We start from the raw sequence: 12,563 nt of genomic DNA on the forward strand, positions 1-12,563 counted from the left end.
GCGGGGGGGAGAGGGGGAGGGGGCGGCTGCCGCGCTCCCCCGGCTCGCTCCCCACTGGGGGGCTCGGGGAGGGTCTCCCCATGAGCTGTGTGGGGGCCTGGGGGCGCTTCACCCGCTCTCCCATCACCTTCCGCATCGCGCTGGGCTTTTCCCATTTGGTATTTAATTCCCCTAAAAATGAGGGTGTGGGCGGGGGTGGGGGTCCCCCAGAGCGCCGCGGGCCCGGGCGTGCTGACGGTGTGTCCCTGTGTGCTCTCCCCGCAGATCGAGGCGGATTTCCGAGCGAACGGTGAGTGCGGCCCCGGCGCGCCCCTCGCACAGACATGGCGTCCCAGAGACTAAGTCCCGGCTCCGCGCTCACCGGCCCCATTGTTCCCATCGAGCTGCCAAAAGCGCCCCTTTCCCGCCGGGATCGATCCCCCCCGACCCCCGCCGCCCCGAGTAGGGGCACCGCAGGACCGCGATCAGAGCTCTGTGGCTTTTCTCTCCTTCTCCTCCTCCCCGAGCTGCCGCCGAGCCGCCTCTGCAGAGGCACCGGGCCGCCATCCCCGGCACCAGCCCCTTGTAACCGAGCGGAAAGCAAAGTTTTTAGCTAAAAAAAAAAAATTTAAAAATCCCAAGTCGCCCTTTATTTTTTTTTTTTATCGCAGGCTCCCTCCCCCCACTGCTCCCCGTCTCTGTTCCATTGAGGGAATCCCTCCCTTCCCCTAAAATGAAAGGTGATTGCAACATGTTGCTTTTTAAAAGAAGCTGCTGCATCCATTTTAAGATCAGTCTTATTTCCTTCCTTGCTGTTTAAATGATGTAACTTTACCTTGTTGGGTGGGTTTTTTTAAAATTAAAATACAAACCTACTTTAAAAAAACCCAACAGACCACAGTGTAGACAATTCCAGAAAGGTAGACAGCATCACTTCAGGGACTTCGCAAGCTAACTTCATTTTGTTCAGAAACATTTACAGGAGTCCTGTAGTTTAATATATATATACATACATTTATATGTAGTTTTTTATATATGTATATATTTATATATGAATATATACGCTTATCTGTCTATGTTTGTATTCCTGTATACATACAGACATACAATATTATCTTTTCTAATCAGTCTGATGACTCCTAACTTTTTCTGATAATTTATTCATTTTCATAGGAAGCAAGCTAATTGCAAGCCTGCCCCATTTGATAGGTGTCACATTGAAGGGCTTAAGTAGGGTGAAGGGGAGTTGAGGACATACAACCAACCTTTGTGTGTGTGTATTACTGTCACTGTTTGGGATGTGTGAGGAGCTCTGAGCTGTCCTCTGATTGCCGAGGTGGTAGAGGACAAAAAAGGTGGTTGAAAATATCTGCTTGACTTATAGTTACACTGATTTTTAGAATGCTTTTCTGGATGATGTCCACGTGCCTGGTTGCTTTGTAAGGCTATTGTGTGTAAATATTTACAGATCTACGCTTTTGAGCACCTTTCTTTCTGTCAGTTCATTGGAATGTGATCGTGTGTGTGCAGCAGGAGCAGACAGTATCAAATATGCAGGCTTTGAACTCTTTATTTCCATTCTGAATTTATAGTAGGGCTCTATGAATAATTCTTATTGGGAAAAACGGGTGCCATGGATTTCCAAGAAGTACGAATGTAACTCTTGAAGCAATTTAAATATAAGCTTATATAGGAATGCTTGTAGCCTTCTTCTGCTGTAAAATACTTGCTTCATCTAAGGATCATTTTTATTTAGGGAAAAACACTCCCTGGTAAGCTGTAGTTACTTAGTATACTGTTGTACATAGCGGAAGTGATGTATATTTGACCTTTTCACTCCAGCTTCCAGTGAACCTTTTAGAGGGGGTTTTCTCCTCGATTGCGATCATGTGCTGTTTTATCCTTCTAAGAGTTCTAGTCATACAGCTCTTAAAACTCCTGTGGTTTTTATTTCTGCCATGTGTTGGAGGAATTCAATACAGAAATTCAAAGTAAGACACCTTGATGGAAAAACTGAATTCCTGGTAAATTGGGTGCACCCAACAAATCCATACCAGTGTAGGTATCAGCACCCTTTCCCTCCTATTGTAATTATTTATGGCAGTCGTGTAACATCATTGTTGCTGATCAGAGGCCCCTAAACCCCAAAACCCTTTTCAGCACTGGAAGGTATGTGTAACCCTGTTAGTCTTGCTAAGGGAATAATGCTGAATCGACACTGCCTGCTCTGACCTTGTGACCACCCCTGATCTCCCTGAAAACCTGTCACCTCTGCTTGCTCTGAGTCTTGTTTCCTCTGCACAGGAGTTCTTTGCACTCGTGTGTCAGGAATTTTCACGCGCAAATCTGAGAACAGTGGTTCTTGTTCAGGCAGAGCACTGATGTTCTTGCTCTTATTTTCTTGTTTTGATGCTATTTAGTGGCAAAGATTAGGAGTAGGTGGTAGGAATCTCAAGTGCTGGGTTTTTTCCCCCCAGATATTTAGAACTGGTTTGTTCTTTGATTATTGTCAGGCAGTGCTAAACAGTAGAGCCAAACTCTCCTTTCAGGCCTCCTGTACTTCACATTTGGGGGAAGGGAAGTTTTCTGGGGGCTGGTACTGACTCATTCTAAATGTTGAGTGTAGCAGCAGTAAACATTTTTGTTAATAAAGAATGTTTTGGGTGACTTTTGGCTAGTGTATCAGTAATAGGGCAGCTTAAGCACTTCGAAGCTTCCTGTTGTTATTAATGTTCCTATCTGGGTCAGTGGACACACTACCTCGGGTTGTGGTCACACAAGTTGTTGCAGCTGCAATAGGTTGGGTGGATCTGCCCATTGCAGGTCACCACGGTGCAGCCTGGTTGTAGCTGGGAGCCTGGATCTGGTTACACACCCGTTTCATTGATAGCAGGGTAGTGTTGGGTATGAGAGAGGGTGCCAGCAGTAAATATGTGTTCCTGGCTATTTCTTGTCATTAAATAGCCAGATCACTCTAAGCAAGAGTGTCCTGGGCAAATTCCAACTTGACTAATTGCATTCCATCTCAATATCCAGGTTCTTCCTCCTGCTTGGCTGTAGTGGGTATTTTTTTCACCTTAGCTGTATTTTTAGTATCCGTACGCATTGCAAAGAATTTTCCATGTTCAGTCCTAGCAGTGCCTGTTTGCAGACCATGCTGAGAGCGGTACTGTGCTGAACCAGCAAGCCTTTTCTGCAAGTAACATCCTTGCAGTCTTCAGCATTCAGAAGGGAAATGGAGCCTAAAACTGTTGTTTCCAACTACAGCTTGGATGCTGAAAATGTCCCCACCTCCACAGTTTGGATTCTATTGAGTTTTGCCTTTAAGAGCTTTGTTACTCAGGTTGGATGTAACAACCTCTTACTACTGAGGATAAATGTTGAGACTAAAAGCAATTTATCTTGACTTTCAGCTCTCCCATTGTGTTTGCAGAGTGCAGTAGATAAAAATTACTTTTGTTTGCAAAATAATCAAATTGCATTCCAAAGCTACTAAATTCCGCTAACTGCTATTAGTGCCTTGGCTGTTCAGCAGCTTGTGATCAGAACTTGTGTAAAATCCAGAACTGCTCAGTGTGGAGACTGAGGACATCACCCCAAGCAGTGCTTTTTGCCTCCAGTTGATTTGGCCAGTAATGTTAAGATGCAGTTTGAGGTCAAGTATCACTGGAGTAACCATTACAGTGCATTAAGAGGAGTCAAGTGTGAATTTGTCCAGCGTCACAGAGGTGGCTTCTGGAATTCAAACATGTTTGAAGGAGGGGCTTGCTTTAACAGTGAGTATTTTTTGGGGGGAAGAAAACCGAAGCCCTTACTGCTGCAGCATCTTATCAGGAGCTGGCAGGTTCCTGTGGCCTGTTGGCCTGTTGTGTTCCTATGTTGGCCCAAGCGCTCATGGGGCATCTGTGTATTTATCAGGCTGGCACCATGAAGGAATGAGCAAGAGGGAAATTCAAATTAAATAACAGGAGTGCTGAACCAAATGCCTTACAAGTTAAGGAATTTCAGCACGTTTTGTGTTTTGCATTAAGTTCATGTTTCATGTATGACAGAGCTGTGCAATAAGAGGTGTGGGTGATTTAAATGCTAACAAACTGTAGAGCAACATAGCAGAGATCTTTAGGATTTCTCAGTGGTTGTGAAACAGTCTGTTGGAGACCAGATTTGTGCTTCCTTGCTGCTGCCTTTCCTGGCGCCTTCTGGATGGGTGAGAGTTTTTTTGAAGGAGAGCAGGGCCACTTCTGGCATAGGGCTGTGTGTACCTTAGCACTGCTGTTAGACCCACTGTGCTAAACAAACTGCACGGATTTAGGAAGTGTGAAGGCACTGCCTGTGGTCTGTTTGTGTATGTGACATGTCAGGGAGAAGCTCTCTTTTAAGTTCCCTGGGAGCACGTCTCATGCATGCTTTAAATGTCAAATGTTTGGCAAGGGATCCAAAGTACAAAAGGTAGTTAATGGTGTTTAGGTGCAGATTGATACCTCTGCTGAAAATTTCCTCTGCCTTTCCTGTGATACATGGAGAGGAGAATCCAGAAGAATGTAGCTTGTTCTTTCCTTGCATCTCTCCCTGCCTTTGCTTCAGACTGCAGTGCTGGTGGTGAGCCTGCATTGTGGGAAGTGCTGCCCACAGCCTCAGAACAATGCTCGGGTAGTTTTAAGTCTGCAACCACTTAGTTTTTTATTTCAGAAGTATTTTACATAAGACGCCAATCCCTGCAAAATTTCTTAATTTTGTTCTTGCACTGATTTTCAATATGTTCGCAGCAATCTCTCTCAGGGCTTGTTAGGATATAACAGTGTAGCTTCACTGTAGGAATCTTCAGATTGTCATAGGTGACAGTACTCTGAAGTAAATTGATCATTCATTACACTTCTCAGAAATGTAAATAAACGTGCTGTTGGTAAGCTGCTCTTCACTATCATGGGCTACATAAGTTGGTTGCATCTATTTTCCCCAGCAGAAGCCTCTGAAGGGTTTTGCTAGAGAGACCTTGAGCTCTGTTGTGTTAATTGTTCTGACACATTCAGCATTTAGGTTAAAACTTAATGGGTGTCTGGTGGGAGTGGGGAGTTGAATGCATGTTTGGGAGCTGCAGCCAACTTGTGTTTTTGTTAAAACTCAGCAGAATTACTTAAATGTGCTGGAAGATGTGTTTCAGGGGTTAATGGCCCGTGTGTTTCTATCTCTTAGCAGGTTTTCTTAAAATGTTTTTCCTTTTACTCCAGTGTTAAGCACTCTCTGTTATTAATGTGTTATCAGGGCTTCTTTGTTTACTTTGTAAAACATGAAAAATTTTGAACCAGGGGACCAGTGTAAAAGTGTGCCTTTTTTTACATGGCTTCGTGTAAATTAGACACACAGCTCATAAATGTGATCAAGCACAAATCAGATCTAATTTCATTTACAACTGTGACTTCAGATATTCGTTAGATAGTTCATTGAATTCCAACCTCCTGAGTTGCACTGTCAGCAGAAACTGCAATAATATGTAATTATAGCAAGTACTTAACATCTCATTGACTCAAATTCCTCTGTTAATGATTTCACTGGATTCCTGTTGAAGTAATACCTGCTGAAGTAGCACAAGCCACTGCCCTATTAGAGGGAGGCTCCAGGTCAGATTCTTCCTAGTGCTGTAAATTGCTGTAGTTCTGCTAAAATCAGTGGAGCACTGACAGTGTATCTGCTTTTTTGTTACGGGACTGCAGGGATGGGGTTTAATATCACAGTGACTATTTAAGAGAAATACAATTTAACCTAGGAAATCAGTGCAGATTTTTTTTTTCCTGTGGCTTTTCAAGATGGGACAGTTTCTCTTTCAAGTCTGCTTGAGCTGGTTGTGCTGATACAGTTTCTCCTATCCTTGTAGGACGTGTAGTCATTCACAAATATTTATTGCCTTATTAAATTGAATTGGTTTTGTGGCTGCCAGTTTTATAAATACTGCTCCACATTTTATAGAAAACCTCACACTCCAAAACATGGGAGCAAAATCTGTTTAGTGTTATGTGTTCTGCTTCTGCCTGGGTTTTTGAAGGTCTGTGTCTTAGCTTTCCAAATCTGAGAGAGGATTTTCAATGTAGAAATCAGCGTTTACCACCTTGCTGTCCTGGGACTGTCCCTTTTGGCAGAGCATATGACAGATCTGCCTGTACCTTCTCCCTGCAGGACTCTCTGTTCTGAGCTGTTCAGCGCTGTCAGCATTTAAATAGGGCTCATCTTTAGATTTCAGAATGGTTCCTCCTGTGAAGGGAACGGGAGAAGGGTATGGGCTTGCTGTGGTTTCAGCAGCGAGTTTGCTGCTGTCCTGCTCTTCTGAAAAAAAGCAGTAGAAAATAAATTTAAAACCCAGTTCATTGCTGCAGTAGGATTACTTCTTTTAAACAGTGTTCCTAGTTACTGCTTACTCTTAGTCCTTACTCCACCTGTAACTGCCTGCTCCAGGGAGCTCCTCTGCGTGTGCTCTGGTGGCTTCCACTGTCCATCACTAGCTGAACACTGGAATTACTACAGCGTGGAAGTGCTTTTCCAGGCAGAGCAGAGAGAGCCTTTTCTGCTGCAGGATCCTGCTATTTCCTAGCTCAGCTGAACACGTTGTAGTAGTGGTTTCCCGGTGTGTATGAGACTACAGTATTTTTAGCACAGCGTTTGTTCAAAATGTCCTGGCTGACATAAATGCTAAATAGTTCCAGTGGTTTATAGTTGGAAATATTTTCATCTTGAATGCTAGCTTTTTAAACTAATGATCTTAGTCAACTGCAGTAATATCTTGTGGTGTCACAGCAAGAGTTAGGACATTGGGAAGGTGATGTGAAAAGAAATGGTGGAGTTAATTTTGGATTCTTGTGACCTGCATGGTAGAAGGAGGATTAGAAAATTTTTTTGGCTTCAGAAATATGAGCATACCTGCATGTTTTCAAGTGGAAATTTGGTTTCTAAATTTGACTTCTGTAGCTGCTCAGCTGATGGACAAGTGAGAGCTCCAGAGTTGAGAATGAAAGCAGAGAATATGGAACTGTAGTCAGTCTTCCTGAAATTTGTTCTTTTGTAACACATACTTAGCATCAACAATTCTCAGACTTCTTTAAGATGAACGTAGGACTTTTTAAATCCCTGTCTGTGTCAGCAGGAGCGGTGGCAGGAAATACAGTTTTGTGCCAATAATCTGGGAGATCCTCCAACACAACTGGTGGAGATCAGACTTGATGCTTTTGGGGATGTGGGAGACCTTGGCAATTAGTTCTCTATTAATATTAATGACAGAGATGGAGTTATGTAATGAGGGAAGATGAGTAGGAGAGGGACAGTGGTTCAAATGAGAATTGCCTCACAAATTTTCTAGTGCTGTCACAGAGTTCTGGTGATGCTTTCCATCATGTCAAGGCCTGTTTCTGTGCTAGAATAAAATACTCTACAGGTGCTTCACCCTGGGGAAGTTCCCCTTGTTTCATGGCTGTTGCTTGAATCTCAGCAGCTTCTCTTGAAGGTGGTTGCAGCAGTAGTTCAGTTTGGACTAATGGCTTGCACTGACAGCTGCTCTGTGTTTGAGATCTGCCTGTTCCCAGTATGAAGGAGTCCCAAGGACGGACAGCAGCGAGCATGCCTTACTCCTGTCTTGGGAAGTTCTGGAGATGGGGGCTGGAAAACGTCTGAAATGCTTATCTTGATGGGATGGGGGCAGTGCAGGCTCACTGGAGGCACAGCAGGAAAGTTGGTTTAGGTGCTTGTCACTCAGCCTCAGCAGACAGTGTCTTCTTGAGGAAAAACCCCCTGCATCTCCACCTGAAGTACTTACATCCCTTTCTAAGTTTGAAGGTGGTGACTTCTGAAATTGGGATGATGGCAGGATAAAGAGGGACAGCATCAGACTGTTGGGAAATGGTTTTAATTGGAGGCTCCAGTCTCAAAGAGACAAAAGTTGCTTCCCACAGAGCTTCCGATCGGTAGATGGTTTTGGATTCCTTATCGATATTTTTTGACGTGAGTGTATTTGTTCATGTTCACAAGCTTGCCATATGCTTTGTGCAGTTGTGAGCTGTGTGGGTGTCCCTGTATGTATTTTTATCTTATACCTTCGTCAGAGAAGGAGCTTTTTAGGGAGTGCTAGCAAGACAATGGCTTCCTTCTCTATCAGTATTGCAGAGTGCTGAGCCTCATGGTGCCCACCTAAAGATGGAGATTTTCCTTCATCATTCTGCCCAGCATAGACATGTTACAGACAGATGGACATTCATGGAATTCAGCTCTGCAGCAGAGTAGTGCTGCAGCTGCCTGGATCTTTCCATGACAGGAGAGAGATTGATTTCTGCCTCAGGAAAGCTTGGAGTGTACTTGTAACTTCACTAAAATTTTTTGATCAGTCTGTGTAACTCATCTCCAGCTGTGTCCATTAAACACATGTTCCATGATGGGGACGTGCTAGTGTCCTGGTTTTGGCTGGGATAGAGTTAAGCTTCTTCATAGTAGCTGGTACAGTGCTGTGCTCTCGGATTTAGTTGAGAATAATGTTGATACCACACTGATGTTTCAGTTGTTTGGACGCCTAGCTAAGTGCCTGCTAGGTCTCATCAGCTGCAGTGTACAGCTGACAGTCTTTTCACACACACAGCATTCAGCACATAGTGCAGCTTTATTTGGGGGAGAAATACTCTTACATTCTCAATGAAGGCATGGTTCTGGTTCTTCAAGATGTCCATTTTTCTTCCATAATGCTATCTTTCAATGATTTTCTAAAAATAAGACCCTGGTGGCTTTTATTCCTTATTGCTCATTTTGTAATCCCAGTCACTGATTTGTGTAGTGTTACTAATTTTTGCAGCAAGCATCCAGGACCTCAGTAGTTGAGTATTTTGCTGTGTTTAAGAATAAATCATAAGAAGAAATTAAATACGAGGTCTGATGTTGAACATGCATAAGTTGCATACAGCTCTTCTGTCTGAAACTCACTGTTTGGCTGCTCTGAAATAAGTTTTACCAAATGCTTTGGAATTTCTAAAGTGTTGGGATTACTCCACTACTCAGTGTATGCGGCAGGAAATTGGAAGTTGTCTTGTTTCCATCCAAATGTCTTGTCAGTTTGTTGCAGCTAGCTGTATGGCAGTGTCTAAATTGAATAATTTAAAGAATTTTTAGACACTGGCCAGAGATGTGGCTTCATAGTTAAAAAGTCAAGAAAATAATTCCTAGGAATGGAGCAATCCCCAAGTGCAGATAGCTTTTTAATTTTTTCCTGGCATTTGTCACATGCTCTGCTCTGTTGCCTAACACAGCTTCTGACACGAGAGCATGAACTTGTAGAGTGTTATCCAGAATATTTTTTCTTTCATTTGTCACTTCTGTACACATTTTTAATTGAACAACATTGCATCAGCTTTTCCTGTGCATGTAACATGGAATAGATGACCTGGGCTTCAGAGCCAGGGCAGTGTACTTTAGTTGAACTTTTTATTGATGGCAATATTTTACTACTCAAGGCTTATCCTGGTATTTGAACAAGGGCCAGATTGTCAAAACAGCTGCTCCTCTTCCTCTGAGGTTGCGCTTTCTTGTTTTGCAGAGGTGGCTTATAAAGACCCTTTAGGAGAGAAGACTCTTCAGTGTTTTTTTCCCCTTTGAACTACAGTGTCTGTTGCAGATTTTTCAGTATCTGGAGGTAGAGTTGAAAAATGTGATTTTCTAGCTAAAATGCGGAGATTTCTGGAGTTAGGGTTTAAACACAACTGGAACAGTTGTATTTTTGTGGTCTGTGAGCAGTTTTAGGAGGAGAAAAGTACAGGTGGTGCCAGGGCACAGAATTTGTTCCATACAGTCTCTTTGGAGATAACCAGGTGGGAAGGCTGTCTTCCTTCATCTGCTCTGCAATAGATGCAAGAGGATAGAGTTTGTGCTGTCCCTAGGGAGATTAGTAGCTGATAAGTTGGCAATTCTTATTCCAGCTTCTGGTTTGGGCCAGCTGTCGGCGTGTCTGGCGTGCTTGGTGCTCTGCTCAGGATGTGACGGTGAAGGGTTGAATGTGAAGAGAGACTCTCTTGAAGCTGAAGGCAGGAAGCACTGGGGAAGGACATTTTGTTACTCATGGATGCTATGTCTGGGTTTAAGGTCCTTTGTGCTGTACACTGTTATCCTGTCCTAAGGCCATATTGTTTAAATAGGCAGCACAGTGGGGGAAGAGGGAGTACTATGCTCTTCTCAGAGCTGGAGAAACCGGAACATAGTGGGAGTGATTTTTTCCAGCACTGAAATAGATATAAAGCTGTCTGGCTGGGACTGAGATTCAGTTCCATCTTGGACATTTGCTTCTGATTTTTAATTCCTTCTCCAGCTGAAGACTAAGGTGCATATCAAAGGGCAGCCCAAAAAAAAAAAAAAAAAAAAAAAGGAGCTAAGGAGCTTCTGCAGTTTTAGCATATTATTATATGCAAATCTCATCTCAGGATCTAAGGTGTGCATTTTTTTCTGTGGTACTACATTATTTTACAAATACTTATGATACAATACAAATTATACAAATTACAAATGTTGTGTGGAGGGTTCTGCAATTAGTGAAATCACTGGGTTTGCAATAGGGAGACAGTGGCTTCCTGGTTTGTGTGCAGGGTTCTGGTATCAGGTACGTCAATCTCTTGCACCATATAGGCCACCTTGCTATGAGTGTCTCCTAACTGAGCCTGGAGCAATAGGAAGAGCAAATTATGTCTTCTCCCAGTTTGTGAATGCTGGCAAGTGTGTGAGTAAGATCAGTTTTTGGAAAGATAAAATGGCTGGGATGGGCAGGTACTGGTTTAAACTTGCCTTAGGAAGGCACCTTACAAGTTAGACGAGCACTCTCCAGTTTAATCCAGCCTTTTGGGAAATGGGAAGCTGGAGCTCTTTGGAGATCCATGTGAAGGGGATGATTCATTGCAACACAAGCAGCGTGTACAAAATGGAGAGATGGAGTAGAGCTAGTGACGTACTCTGAGGTTTGTTCTCTAGAATTAATGACCACCAGATGGGGAATAAAAAGCTGCCTGCTTTTCTTCTGAGGACCGGGAATGTCATTGAGGCTGTTAAAATGTGCTGTATCTGTGGTAATGCTGCTTGTGCACAGCAAACCCTTTGATGTGTGGATCAGAGTTCGCTTTCCTTGCTGGTGTTTCCCCTCAACACTTGGGTTTTAGAATGGGTTTTGGCTGAAGATGAGATTCCTGGAGTGTGGTTTACAGTGCACCTCAGGGATACAGAACAAAAGTCTTTGAGTGCTTTCTGCAGTAGAAAAACTAAGGTGCAAGTTGTGTTCCAGTCTAAATGGCCAGACCCAGGGGCAGTAGGTTCATGTGGGCAGAAATGCAGTGCAAGAGATGAACTCATAACAACAGTGACCTTGATTAACTTCTGCAGTGTTGCCCAATCCCACTGTAGGTGTCATCTCCATCTAGCTTTGCAGTAAGCAAGGCACAAATCAGAGTCTGAATGTCAGTGCTGTTAACTCTGATACTTGCAAGTTGTCATCCTAGAAGTGTGTAGGTGTTTGGGTTGCTTCGTCTTGCTCCATCAGATGGGACATCTCTCCAGCTGTCCAGGATACCTTTGGACGTGAACGTGGAGAACATTTGCATTTTTCAAGAGCCTTTTACACTTTTGCAATCTCCTGTCCTCCTGCCTTCTTCCTACTCCAAAGCCTGGAAGACTGTCAGAGGAGCCATCATCTTGTCTGAGTCATGTTATCATAGCTGTGTATGTCACCTGCACTTCATTAGGGAACATAAGCAGGCTGTCCTTGAAATACCTGTTTTTATGAGTAGATAGAGTCTTCTAATTTAAAATATGCTGCTCTCTGGATTTTGGTAGCTGTCATGAACAATGTTTTTCTTTTGTCATCAAGTAGGCTTATTCAGCATCACCTGTATCGAAAGGAAGCTGCTTTCTGGGTTTTAGGCTGTTGTAATCGTATAGATATAAAAAGTACAGCTTGGCCCTTGATGCTCTGTGCTTGGCAGCTTTAGTTGTCAGCATGTGGTCTTGGGAGAGCGCAGCACGGTGTGGTTTAGTTTGCCCCAGTCTTTAGCTTGTCTTGCAGTAGATGGAGCCTGCAGCTTTCAATAAGATGGCTATCCCAGTAATTTAATTCTTAAATTGAATCCTGGGCACAAGGCAGAAGCAGTTGAATTGGCGAGTCCATCATTCTCTTGCTTCACAAAAGAAGGTGTAAAGCTGTTGTTCTGGAAGCACTGCGTTCTGTCTAACACATTTCCCCCCTTCCTTCCTGTCCTGCCTTGTTGTTGAGACTTCTGTCCATTGATGCATAATCGTCAGTTTATGGTTTTGCTCCACATCACTGTCAAAACATGAGCTTGTCTGTGCACAGCAAAACATGAATTTACATTTGAACCACAGCCTGAGTTAAAATACTCCTTCTCTGTGTTCATGAGTGGGCCTCTCCTGCAGCACTCATCCTGGGCAATATTTGCCTCTTTCAGGAATCTGATAGATTTTTCTTCAAAGCTGCCAGCGTTGTCTTTGCACACCAGCTGAATCTGGTCTGCGTGCACTTAGCAAGCTGAGTACCCTGGTGCTGACAGCAGGGATAGTGAGTTCAGCAG

General features: G+C 43.5%; 1 protein-coding gene across 1 annotated transcript in view; it reads left to right on the forward strand.

Annotated features, from left to right (window-relative positions):
- Nucleotides 1–162: 162 nt before the first annotated feature.
- TOP1 (topoisomerase (DNA) I) overlaps nucleotides 163–12,563 on the forward strand; it is a 66,263-nt gene continuing 53,862 nt past the window's right edge. Inside the window, exon 1 of the mRNA XM_008633615.2 lies at nucleotides 163–289. Within this exon, the coding sequence (XP_008631837.2) occupies nucleotides 178–289 (112 nt within the window). The 5' untranslated portion in view covers nucleotides 163–177. The remainder of the gene's footprint in view (nucleotides 290–12,563) is intronic.

Source organism: Corvus brachyrhynchos, unplaced genomic scaffold (assembly GCF_000691975.1).
Source record: "Corvus brachyrhynchos isolate BGI_N302 unplaced genomic scaffold, ASM69197v1 scaffold10, whole genome shotgun sequence".
NCBI lineage: Eukaryota > Metazoa > Chordata > Aves > Passeriformes > Corvidae > Corvus > Corvus brachyrhynchos.